The 13,605-nt window shown below is 39.2% G+C and overlaps 1 protein-coding gene across 2 annotated transcripts in view; it reads right to left on the bottom strand.

Annotated features, from left to right (window-relative positions):
- DNAAF11 (dynein axonemal assembly factor 11) overlaps nt 1–13,605 on the bottom strand; it is a 58,883-nt gene that overhangs the window by 13,883 nt on the left and 31,395 nt on the right. For both annotated transcript variants that reach the window (XM_075415535.1, XM_075415534.1), the window contains 4 exons: nt 12,563–12,628; nt 11,353–11,422; nt 10,418–10,513; nt 3,312–3,397 (listed from right to left, as the gene is read on the bottom strand). In XM_075415535.1, the coding sequence (XP_075271650.1) occupies nt 3,312–3,397; nt 10,418–10,513; nt 11,353–11,422; nt 12,563–12,628 (318 nt within the window). The remainder of the gene's footprint in view (nt 1–3,311; nt 3,398–10,417; nt 10,514–11,352; nt 11,423–12,562; nt 12,629–13,605) is intronic.

The raw sequence follows: 13,605 nt of genomic DNA, 5'->3' as shown, positions 1-13,605 counted from the left end.
TTGCAGATAAAGGCCTTAATTCTGCCATTGTCTCCGCCCTCATAGATGGTGTCTTCGGGGGAGACGATATGCTCCCGTTCGATATAAAACAAACTTGTAGATTGATCTTTGACGGGGCAGGGATGATCGTTTTTAAACAAGAATGGGAGGACATCTGTGCGAGGCAATTGGCCCAAGTAACTGGGGCAGACCATCCACTGCATGGCTCCAGCCTGCAGCGGTTAATGGGCACAGATCCCACAATGATTACTCCCCAGGCACAAGCCCAGGGCCTACGGGCCCATGAAGTCATTACAACTACTCGTGCGGCCAGAGAAGCTATTCGCATAGCCTCTAGAGTCATTGCCAAACCATCGCCATGGTCCACAATTAAGCAAAGTGAGAGTGAGAGTTTCACAACATTTGTGGATCGTCTCCAAGCAGCGGTCGATTCATCAGCCTTGCCTGTGGAGGCAAAAGGCCCAGTCGTAGCAGAATGTTTACATCAGCAGTGTAATTCAACAACCAAAGAAATCCTGCGACCACTATCAGCGGGGTCGAGTATCGCAGACATGATTAAGCATGTCGCGAAGGAAGAGCATCTAACCCCGATCCAGGTGGCTGTTCGCACCATACTAGCCAGAGTAAAACTAATGAAAACTGTGAGTTTTTGTTCACAGGACCGGATCATCGGACACTCCCATAACCCGCACACCCTGACGACAAAAGAAGATAAGTCAGCAAACGTTCTGTCCAAGCCTGGAAGTTCCTCACTATCAGAAGTTGTGTTACAAAATAGGAGGGGAATGGATATTCTTTTCTTGCGACAGGGAGGCCTCTGCGCTGCATTAGGGGAAGAGTGCTGTTTTTATGCTGATCACACCGGAGTAGTCAGAGATACCATGGCCAAACTTAGAGAAGGTCTAGAAAAAAGAAAAAGAGACAAAGAAGCCCAACAAGGATGGTTTGAGTCGTGGTTTAACCATTCGCCATGGTTAACCACCCTGATATCCACCTTGATAGGGCCGATTGCGATGATCGTAATGACACTAATTTTTGGACCCTGTATACTGAACAAGATCGTGTCATTCGTCAAGAGTCGGCTAGAGAAAGTTAACATCATGTTCGTAGAACACCAACAACTGCTTTAAAAATGTACCTACCCAGTGTTATCCTCAATCGTCCCTAAAAGTTAACTTCTACCTGTTTACTGTGCCTTATGTTTTCTATTCAAGTTTATAGCATATACTTTTTAACACTACTGTACAATATAGAATAAGAATAAGAATAACAATAGAATTTTTAAGATTATATTTTAGCTAATTTACAAATGCATTTGTCTAAGGTACCTTATCTTTGTAATCGTAAGATTTTAATATTTACATTTTTTAAATTGTAGTTAAGGTTAAGTAAGGTTAAGTCTGGCCAGATATTAAGTTTAAGTCTTAAGGTTAAGTATTAACACTTTTATATTTTATATTAACCTATTTAGTTAAGCATAAGGAGGGGGGAAATGTGGATAGTTAGGGCCTGGCGGTCGGAAGATGTCGTGCTGTACGGAAAGGTAGGCCCCCCCCTCCTCTCCTGATAACCAGTAGCGTTTAGCCCATAGGTGTAAGCAGACGGAAGTGACGCTGTAAACCTAAGCTATATAATACTGTGCTACCCGTCAATAAACGCCATTTGCCGTCCACCACATTGGTGTCTGCGAGCTGATGGCCCGAGCGGCCTGGGGTTGGTCGCCGTGCCGTTCCTGAACCAGGTCGCCACGCCAACAAAGGCAACACCAGGTTGCTCAGAGCCCCATCCAAACTGACCTTGAATGTTTCCAGGGATAAGGCATCTACCACATCTCTGGGCAACCTGGTCTGGTGTTTCACCACCCTCATCGTAAAAAATTTCTTCCTTATATCTAGTCTAAATCTACCCTCTTTGACTTTAAAACCATTACCCTTTGTCCTATCACTACAGGTCCTACCAAAAAGTCTGTCCCCATCATTTCTTGCAAGCTCCCTTTTAGTATTGAAAGGCCACAATAGGATCTATCTGGAGCCTTCTCTTCTCCAGGCTGAACAGCTCCAACTCTCTCAGCCTTCACAGAATCACAGAATGTTCGGGGTTGGAAGGGATCTCTGTGGGTCATCTAGTCCAATCCCCCTGCCAAAGCAGGGTCACCTACAGCAGGCTGCACGGGACCTTGTCCAGGCAGGTCTTGAATATCTCCAGAGGAGACTCCACAGCCTCCCTGGGCAGCCTGTTCCAGTGTTCCGTCACCCTCAGAGGGAAGAAGTTCTTCCTTATGTTCAGACGGAAAAAATGAGCCTTTCCTCATAGGAGAGGTGTTCCAGCCCTCTGATCATTTTTGTGGCTGTCCTCTGGACCCGCTCCAACAGCTCCATGTCCTTCTTGTGCTGGGGGCTCCAGAGCTGGACGCAGGACTCCAGGTGGGGTCTCACCAGAGTGGAGTGGAGGGGCAGAATCCTCTCCCTCCATCTGCTGGCCACGCTTCTCTTGATGCAGCCCAAGGATATGGTTGGCTTTCCTGGCTCCAAGTGCACATTGTCAACTCACGTCCAGCTTTTCATCCATATAAAGATCTAAATATATCTTTTAATCTTCCCTTTTCCTCTTGCTATAGGCAATGGTATTCACACCATACTTCCAATCCAAACTATTCTATGATTCTATGATGTATCACAGTATCTGTACTTCGGTGAAGTGTCCATCAACCCTAGTGTCTATCTACAGCAATAGCTAGTAACACTTCCTAAGAGTAGAAATAAAAAATACTGCATTACTGAAAGTTTATTGCTTCTGGCAGTCATTAACTGCCAAATGTCAAAAGCTGGTGTTTGCATCACATTTAATAGGATGGATCTATGTTGTAAAATATTGCAGAATTGCTTTATGAACCTATTTATTACTACAGTAGCTCAACCTGTATGCCAGCAAGCAAATACATTCATGAGAGAGATTCAAATTCATTGTTTTCTAAATTATTTTCAAACTTGAGTTACATAGCAAGGAGCTCTGCAGAGGTAATTCTCAGTAGATTATTTGATTTTAATGTATATCAGTTTAATAATCTAAATGAGGTGATGGAATGAAACTGATTGGCAGAAATAAGTGCTTTTTTGGCTTTGTTACTGGAGCAGATCACTTCATAATCAGCACCAGACACGCCATTAGTCTAAAGCTTTTAAACACAGTTTTATTCCATACAAATAAATATTTTTGTACTTTCAACAATAACATAATAAGAAGCATACATTCTGGCACATGAACAACAAACAGACAAAAAATAAAATTAATGCAAAAGAAAACGGAATTACCTTTTTGCATTTTGTTGCACTGTATTGCAGTCAGAATCTTTCATTGAAGTCAATACTTTTTGTTTAGCCAAGATTATTTCTTTAGCCTAAAATAAAAAGACAGAAAAATAAGTTTCATGAAAGTTGATATTTATGCTCACAAGCATTTAAATAATCTCTCAAAAACATCAAAATTAACAGTCTCAATTTATTTTCTCTTGCAACATTTACTCTTTGTTAGAGTTTAACACTTCACTCAGCATGAAACATGCATAAAGCAATTTAATGATCTGAATAGAATTATATTCAAATATATATATGAGTATATATAAAAAAAAAATTTAAATATATACATCTATTTGTATTTACACATAGAATCATAGAATCCTAGAATGGTAAGGGTTGGAAGGGACGTTGAAGAACATCTAGTTCCAACCACCCTGTCATGAGCAGGGACATCTTCCACTAGACCAGGCTGCTCAGAGCTCCATCCAACCTGGCCTTGAACACTTCCAGGGAGGGGGCAGCCACAGCTTCTCTGGGCAACCTGTTCCAAAGTTTCACCACCCTTATGGTGAAGAATTTCTTCCTAATATCTAATCTAAATCTGCCTTCTTTTAGTTTAGAGCCATTCCCCCTTGTCCTACCACTACACACCTTTGTGAAAAGTCCCTCTCCATCCTTCCTGTAGGCCCCCTTCAGGTACTGGAAGGCTGCTATATGGTCACCCCAGAGCCTTCTCTTCTCCACACTGAAGACCCCAAAGATAGACTGAAGTCTATCTCATTGCTGCAGACACTGCAGGAGGAGAAACTGGGTCAATCAGATCTCAAAGGAAAACAGCTGGCAGCTGCCAGTGAAATGAATGTTTTAAAAACAGTGATCTCAGTAGTGGCACTGGTGAGGCCACACCTCGAATACTGTGTTCAGTTTTGGACTCCTCACTTCAAGAAGGACATTGAGGGGCTGGAGTGTGTCCAGAGAAGGGCAACAAGGCTGGGGAAGGGTCTGGAGAACAAATCTCATAAGAGTACGCTGTCTTGTTTAGTACCATGTTAATAATGTACATTACTGGTTTTCTCTATAGCTAACTGGTTCATGAAGTGCCTCCCATTTGCATTTCAGTTCTGGTGTCCATGTACTAGTTCAGATATTTTTATTAAATAAGCTGCTGCAGTCTGGACTTCTCACTCTTTACAAAAGGGACGACTGATCACAAACTGCCTCTGCTCCTCTGTTAAAGCCGAATCTCAAGTTCAAAGTCCATGTGAATTCCCCTTCTCAAAGACAACATATCCATCACCATTTTTTGGAAGATGTGTTATAGGCAAAAGGGTATGTCATGGCAAAAGGGTATCTTTTTCCCTTTTCAACAACAACATGGAAGAGGGACCTGTTAAACATTTGAAAGGAAGGAGAAGAACAGGAACCATACCAAGCAATTCATTTTATTGACTATTTCTTAGTGCAGTAGATTTGAAAGTAGTCAGTTCCAGATGCCCAGTAAACTTAAAGTCTCCATTCCAAAATCTGCAAGAAATAAGGCAGATCCTGTAGCTTCTGTCATTTGTTTCTGAAATGCATTGCAAAGGAGCTGATCCCCTCTGATTCTGTGTATACTCTGGTGAAGAAGTCTGTTTCTTTGGACCTTCTCTCTCTTCTCAGCAGTCCCTCTAGTGTTCTGTTCTTTCAACAATAATTCATTCCTTTGATTAATGTTCCTTACTTTGCCCTCATAGCAAATCATCAAGGATGGTGAGGAAATTAGCAGATTCTGCAATAAACAGAAAAGGCTTCCTTCACAAGAAGTGGTCCTGGAACTTGGGGAAGGGATAGGATTTGCCTTCTAGAACAACTGTTATCAATTATCAAATACTGTTTGACCTAAAAGCTCTTTTGCTCAAAAGATGCCTTCTTACCTCTGTTCAAGAAAAAAGTTTAAATGATACTCTCTAATTTTTCTTGGTTTTGAAACACAACTGTATATAAAACAATAGTATGTGATCTGCACCAAGCCAGTAGTTGGCTGTCCACCTCTTAGTGACGTTAATCTAACGAGTATAACTGCTCTGAGAAACAGAACTGCTATAGCTTCAGCTGTGGCCAAATATAAAACTCTCGGCTCAGCAGAAAGATAACTGTGAACTTTAAAGCCTGTGATATACAGGAAGATGGACTAAATTAATATAATGAAGCTTTCTGAAAGTGATTTTATGAAACTATTGCTAATATTTGCATTAATCAGAAAACAGAAAGGAGAGTTCTTTTAAGATCATTATCAGAGAATTCTAGAAATGGATGTGTTAAATGGAATCTGGAATATATCTGAGAAAACAAAACAAATATGTGAAAACAGTATTTTTAAGCTGAGTCATCTTTCCAGTCCACATTTTTGTCCCACAGTGGTTTTCTTCTTCTACAACGGGAATTCCACTGAGTAACAGAGTTTCCCTGAAACACATTTATTCTGAAGGATTAATAGATTTCTAGGGTTCCACAGCTGTTTGTCTCCCCATGCTTCTGACGGTAATCAAGTATTACTGCATTTACTGTACCTAGATAACTGAGAATTATATAATGAAAGTCTATCAAATAACCTTTACACTGACATGCATAATATATACCACTCCTGTTTTGAAATTAAGGAATCTAACTCTCATTGATCTTTAGGATTCTAAATGCTTTTGAAGGCCCAGGCAACAAAAAGCTGTCAGAATTAATTTGTGACTGCTTATATAATAAAGGATTAATCAAAAAGTCCGAATTTTGCTCTCTGATTCACTAAAATAAGGAAAGTGAAGTTTTAAAATGACACAGAATGTCTCAGAACCCTAAATAAAACCTGCTTGCTAATAACACTGTTTTTTGATGTTGTTTCTCAGACATTAATTAAAATGCTACCAGTGTAATCTACTGATGACACTTTACAAAATCACTGATTTAATATGCCAATTTAGGTCAAAGACTATAAAAGAAACTCCCAGTTTTAAATTTTCCTGCATCATCTGCAAAGATGACACTGCCAGAGCATAGAGGTTCAAAGTTCGAAAAGCTTCATGTCACAACAGTTTTTCCCAGAAAATTAAGGATGTACAATATGTAGTTACCATCAACTCCTTACTCATGCAAAATCTCTGTACAGATTATTATTACAATACACTTTAAAAGTGTCACTATATCATTTCACTGAATGTTGTGACCTTCAGTTTGTTTTGATGACCTTCCAAAATATGTTGGTAGACACTGCCTTAGAAAGACACCCATTCTGCAGTGATTTGCTGTGCAACAAATAGTACATTTAAGAAAAATGTTTCTAGAAAAGACAGTGAAAATTACTTGCTTTCTTTTATTTTGTGAGGCATTTACCACCTCCAACATCTGTGGTATGGCAAGGTCATCACAGAGGCAAGGAAAGAGGTTTTGTTTTTCATTTTAAAGGCTAAGGAACTCTGAACAGGCTGGAAGATGAATGGTGAAAGGTTTAGTAACCTGATCAGAAACACACTAAAGCAAGCGAAAAACACTTATGGAATTCAGTTTTCTGTTCTGTTACTGAGAGGAGAGAGATCTTTTCAGGTTAGTATTGCAATAAGCCTATTACAGGAGCTATTTTTAGGTTAATAGCATTTTTAACATTCCAGTTACCTAAGGAATCTGCTAGGCCATTTATCTAGTTGCAAATAATTATATTTTAATAATAATTGTTTATCAGGATAATGTTAAACATAGTGAAATATAGTCATTAGGCTTGTCTTATCACTGATGCAACCTTAAAGAAGTTGAATGAACTCTGTTCTTCCTGTCATCTTACTAAAATGAATTCACATTAAGTTGATGATATCAAATTAGTATTCTCAAATGCTGTTGATAATCTCAGACATAATGTTCTGGAAGAAAAACACCTATTGGCCTTCCAGTTGTTGCTAACCTTTATTCATTATACTTTGTCCACTAGATTACAACCCATTAATACCAATAAAATGTGCATGAGTAGAAAGCATCTGAAAATTATATAAACACCACAAATATATCTTGTGCACTCTAATTCAGTCCTGGGAGAGGGGAACATATTCTCTGACAGATTCTGTAATATAAAACAAAGAGCAATACATTTGTACCTGCTACACGCAATTGCTGTGAAGTAGCACAAATCCATCTCCAGTCAGCAAATCCATGAAGTTCACACAATGGTTGAGGTTGGAAGGGGCCTCTGGAGGTCATCTTGTACAACCCCCCTGCCCAAGAAGGGACACCTAGAGCCAGTAGCCCAGGACCGTGTCTACATGTCTTTTGAATATCTGCAGGGATTGGAGACTCCACAACCTCCCTGGGCAATCTGTGCCAGGGCTCAGCCACCCTCACAGTAAAAAAGTGTTTCCTGGTGTTCAGAGGGAACCTCCTGTGTTTCAGTTTGTGTCCATTGCCTCTGGTCCTGTCACTGGGCCCCACTGAAAAGAGCCTGGCTCTGTTCTGCTATGCACCCTCCGGAGCTTCAGGTGTTTATATGTATTGACAAGAACCCCCTGAGCCTTCTCTTCTCTAGGCTGAAGAGTCCCAGCTCTCTATGTAGGAGATGCTCCAGTCCCATAGTCATCTTCATGGTCTGTTGCTGGATTCTCTCCAGTATGTCCATATCTCTCTTGTACTGGGAAGTCCAGCACTGGACACAGTAGTCCAAGTGTCTCACCAGTGCTGAATAGAGGGAAAGGATTGCCTCCCTGAATGTACTCACAATGGTCCTAATGCAGCTCGGAATACAGTTAGCCTTCTTTGGCAGAAGGCGACATTGCCAGCTTACGTTCAACTTGGTGTCCACCAAGACTCCCAGGTCCTTTTCTGCAAAGCTGCTTTCCAGGATCCAGGTTTTTTGATCAGTTGACAACAAAGATATTAGACCATGCAGCACTCCATCCATGCGTATCTGTCTGTGTCCCGGCTACACAAGCAGTTTTTAAACAAACCAAGGTAGAGCTCAGAACATCAACTCAGTTATTCTATAGAGCTTCTCTCTCCTAAGATATCACAAATGTCTGTGAATCCTGATGTTCTGAGATGAAGCAGGCTCCAGACCCTCAAGCTATGTAAAATATGTAGGTATAGCTAAAAAATGAAGCTAGGTGAAATGTAGGTGAAATATAAAGTTAGTAATGGAATAAAGGCATTTCTCAATCACAGTATGAAGAGATAACATTCATTTTGCTGATTTAGGTATGACTTTCTAGGCAGGCAGCAGATTTTAATATATCCAAAGACTCCTTGAAATACTTACCTTTTCTAAGGCACTGATCATCCACAAAGAGACAAGCAAGATGCATGAGTAACAAAAGCAGGTTATGAGATAGAAAACTGAGAGTACTTAAAAGTATCCCAAAGACAAGTAAATAGTAAACAAAACTGTTCAGAAACATTTAAAAATGACATTATCCAAAATGGCAAATGTCAAAGTCTCCGTTTTTAAATAAATAAATTCAGGAAAGCATAAGTTCTCATAGGAGTGGATTTTGAACATTAAAAAATAGATCTTAACCAAATGAGTACAGTTTTCAGTATTCTTCAAGCTCCTGGTGAAACTGCATGCTTGATGCTAGAGCGACAGTTTGTGATTTAGTGAGAGGCTATCCAAGTAGGGAAGGACAGATGGTATGGGACTGGAGAGTAGAAGAAAACATAGAATCTATAGAACTACAACTGGAAAAAGCCAAAAGCTGAAAAATAGCTTTTTAGTTAAGGCCACTAGTTGCACAGTTTTAGAATTAAATCAGAGCACAAACAGAAAGAATTACCCCAAACAGCAGCTGAATGTTCCTCCTTCAGAAGAAAATGCTCTAACTAATATATTCTGGCAGATTCATATATATGAACATGTCCCACTGCTCCTACACAGCAAAGAAAATTATTGGAGGCCAGAAGGGTAAGGTTAGAGCACCAAGATTTTTTTTTTCCATCTAGTTAGCCTTGGGCATGGTTACCCTATTTCTGAAAGCCAAAAATATATGATGTAGGCCTAGAGGCCTTAAAAGCAACCCAAACCTCCAGAAGAGCGGATGAGCAGAAGGGCATGATGCTGAAGTTGACTAACCCCTTCCACAGCTCCCAAAACCCCACCATACAATCCTTTCTCACCTTCAGAACTCTGCCTTCACAAAACTTCCAGCTCCTTGTCTGCTCCAAGCCCCTCAGTCCATCTCTGCTCTTCCTGCAGGTCCAAGAAACCAGTCTTGCACCAAACGATGTGAGTCCCACCTTAAAGGCCTTCCTCTTTCTGCCAGCATCCTACCCATTACGCCCCAAACCTGAAGATACCTCTGCCATTCAGATTCCCTCTGCCCCTGGTCTTTTGATCTGGTTCACATTGCTGCATCTTCCCTGTATCTAAGCTCTAACGCCCCTAAACTTCCACTGGCTGCTGGCTGGCCAGCCGTTACCTCTCTCACTGCCTACTTCAGTAAGGCAAGTTGACTTCCATGTCTTCGAACATTCCTCATTACCGGTCATTCCTTCTCTACTCTCTAATTTTGTGGCAGATGTGTAGGAATGGGTAGGAGATGTCCTCATTCCACCTTTGGTTCTACCTCCTCTACTCATTATGTCACCCCACAAATCACAATGCTACTTCTGTACTAAGGGCACAAGCTACATGGCTTGTTCTGATCACCTGAGACATAAGAATAGTACATCATCACTATTCTTAAACCAAAATGTAATCTTCATACATATGTCTGCCACAATAATTTTGAAAAATTGATTTGTTTTTATTATTTCACAGGTGGAAAAAAAAAAGTAGGACATTTTTCTTTAGGAAAAGAAATTTGGACTTTTTGCACAGTACTGCATCTTTTGCAGTGTCTCTTTTCACATATAAAAAGCTGGTTTTGTTGAAAACAAAGGAAATACAAATAGTTCTATTAATACTGATTTTCATAATGTTCCTTTAAAGTGATCTTTTGACTCTATGATTAAATTGTCTTTCTTGAATGTTCCTTCTTTGGAAAAGATGTCCTGATAGGAAGGGCTAGACTGAATAACTTTAGCTAGCCAGATGTTACCTCTAACTCAGGAACATTCCCAAAGTACTCACAACATTTTAAGTATCCTTGTGTGATGCCTCCTCGGATAATTTTACATACCTTTGGCATGCTGACAACTAAATGACCAGTTGTTTGTGATCTTTTAGCAGAGCTGCCGTCTGGCTTCACTTCCTCAGGGAGCACAAGCTGAAATGGCTGTGAGAAAATATAGGATTGAAGTATATCATGCTAAAATAACTTTTTTTTAATTGACGTGGACAGAACACATGCAGAAACTTCACTATCACATCCTTTGATCTTAAGGACAGTATAGGTGTAAATCCTCTCACTTTATATGTAGTATTACTAAGCCTAACAAATTACTGGCATGCTGAACAGCTTTTACTTACAAGTATAGTCATATGTATATTCCTGAATTGCTGTGATTTGTGAAGTGACATTTCTAAAGAAGGTTATAAAATGATGCTTGACTTACATTAGCAATTAAATGAGAAAGATTATCCGGTCTATTTCAGATGTAAAGTAATTCTGAAGTTTTGTTTATGCAGTTGGTACAGTCAAAAATAAGGATTTTGGTTTACAGTTTAAGTACATTGAATTTTTCAAAAACTTGACGATAAAATTAAAACCACTGAGAAGAGAGAAAACTGAAGTGACATTTCAAATGCCCTTTCAAAAGAATATGCATCTATTTGTTTCTGTCAGCTATAGATTCCAGATTGTGAAATTGCTAAATTCTAGTCTAGGGCAACTAGCAAGCTTTCTTGTTAAGTAAATTATGGTACACTTTGGGGGGGAATAAGAAGAGAGAAGAAGAGAACGACAGAGTGAAATTTCATTTCAGGCTTTGCTGTCTTCTTGTTAGAACTTCCACAGTTTATGTGTCATCCAAAATAATGCAAGTATGAAAGAATATTTTTTCTGCATAGATGCCCACAGTTGTGAACTCATAAAAGTCAGATCCAGAGTCCACTGAAAAACTATGGCAAGCATTAACTCTTGATTTGAAATGAACATAGTAAGAAAACACTAACCTTTCCCTTCACCAGTACTCGTATGTAAGTTGGCTGGACATCAACATCAAGCAGAGAAGTGTCCAAATGTCTGCAGAATGAAACATAAATATATGAATCAATCTACAGTATAGTCCAGTAAATAAGCAGTGCAGACCATAAAGCTCTTTAATGATAATTTCACAGTTTATAAACTACAAACTTCAATTTGTGACTTGTAAAAGCTCCACTTTAAGAACTGTTCTTCATCATATGACACATACATTCAAGTTCCTGTGACTTAGTAGTGAGCACACAAGTACATATTCCCTGTTTCACTTCTTTTCTAACGTTACCTCTCAGGTGAATTTTTCAAACTTTTCAGTTTGCATTTCTTACAAGTGAGCACAGAATATTACACCATATCCAACAACTTACTGCACCTGAACAGATTTTCTGAGGCTTCAAAAAAACCTAATTCTTATAATTCAGAAATATAGCGCAGGCCTCTTTTGAGGGACATTAATAAGCTTTAAGGGAAGAACACCTCGCATGCATAGTGTTTCTGTGCTACAAAACTAGTTCAGCCTTTGCTCTAACAATTTCTTATTATGGGTAAATAAGCTTGTGGGTTTCCAATCCCTTCCTGAACTGTGGGTAAGGCCACTGTACTGTTTCCTAGTATATACTATCAAATAGATGCCAGGTTTCCTTGTCATATTTTGGTCTGGTTCAATCACATTTCTTCCAGGCAATGCCCTGGCACACTTCAGGAAAGAGCATGGGCATGGACTCTTTCCAGCAAGCAAGACAGGTAGGAAAAGGCTAATCTGTCTTGAGGAGAGAAAAATTTAACTAGAAGGACATGAACTGTACTAGAGCACTTCTAAGGCCAGAGAATAGGCAAAAATCCCATTCCCTACAACCCTAATATGGAAATGAAGAATGGAAAAGATTTTACACAAGTATAAAAGGACAGGTGCGGAGGAAACTTGCCTGTGGACTGCAGAAAACATCAATTCCAAAAAGGACTATTAGACGCAGTCCTCATTCAGGAGTAATAGAACAGTCTGAAGGGTCTTTTGTTTATTCAGCTTCATTTCTTTGGCACAGGCTTTCAAGACTGATTCCATTACCCTCTAAGTTTTTGCTTTCCTCTTGAGAATTCCCCATTACAGAAAGAACTGTATTTTAAACACTATGTATTAGAATGTAAGAATGGCAAAAATTACGAGAAAAAAAAAAACCTGACCTGTAAACAGCAAGATCCAAGATGATCTGGTTGTTTTGTTCATCATCATTCAAAGAGAAATGAAGCCTAATAATAATGACAAGAGACACCTCCAGGATAAATACAATTAGAGTGAATAAGCAAATATTACAGCATACCCCAAATTCAACTGCTAGCAATTTTAGATGAATACAAATACCATCTAGACAATACGTCACATGATTATTTTAGAAACAGTTGCAATTTTCCTCATGAACAGAAAAAAATACTGGCAGTTGAACCAAAGTCATCCTTACATTTATTTTCTGCTCTCCCCACCCAACCCACAAGAAATAAAACAAAAAAAAAAACAAAACGCTGAAGGTCAGTTAAAATTCCGATTAGTTTGTCAATGCAGAGAGAGAGACATCTTCTGGCGAGATCTGCCTGCTCTGGTGATGTCTTCAGGGGAAAAACAGTTCAAAAAAAGCACGAAAAGAATGGAACTTGGTAATTCTAACCTTATCATACGTAAAAAAAAAATCACCTCTTTGTTCACAGCAATTAATTTGCCTAGAGGATAAATATCTGCTTGTGCATTTCCAAAGTAAACACAATTTGCACAATATCCTTGGTTTTATAAGCTTTATAATATTTGTTGAAAATTAGCCTGTAGATTGTATCACTTCTTAAAATTGTGAAAGAACCTTACCCATCATAAACAGAAAACAACATCTATTACTACAACTGTAAGGAGATCTAGTGTAGACTTACAAGTTCTGCTCACATACTCAAACAATTCCCGTGTATTAAAGTAGAGAAAAAACAGAAAAAATTCCTACCTATAAATGAGAAGATTTTTATAAATTAGTTATTAGTATAAAATGAGAGGTTTCTGTTTAATTTAATTTATCTGGAATATTTCAGTGACGTTAGAATAGTCGTGGCAGCTGGTGAAGTTCCCACTAATTGGAAAAGGGGAAACATCGCCCCCAATTTTAAAAAGGGTAAAAACGAAGACTCGGGGAACTACAGGCCAGTCAGTCTCACCTCTATGCCTGGCAAAATCATGGAGCAGATCCTCC

Source organism: Opisthocomus hoazin, chromosome 3, assembly GCF_030867145.1.
Source record: "Opisthocomus hoazin isolate bOpiHoa1 chromosome 3, bOpiHoa1.hap1, whole genome shotgun sequence".
In the NCBI taxonomy this organism is placed as follows: domain Eukaryota; kingdom Metazoa; phylum Chordata; class Aves; order Opisthocomiformes; family Opisthocomidae; genus Opisthocomus; species Opisthocomus hoazin.
The sequence above is the reverse complement of the archived record's forward strand: the minus strand, read 5'-3'. Positions and strand labels throughout refer to the sequence as shown.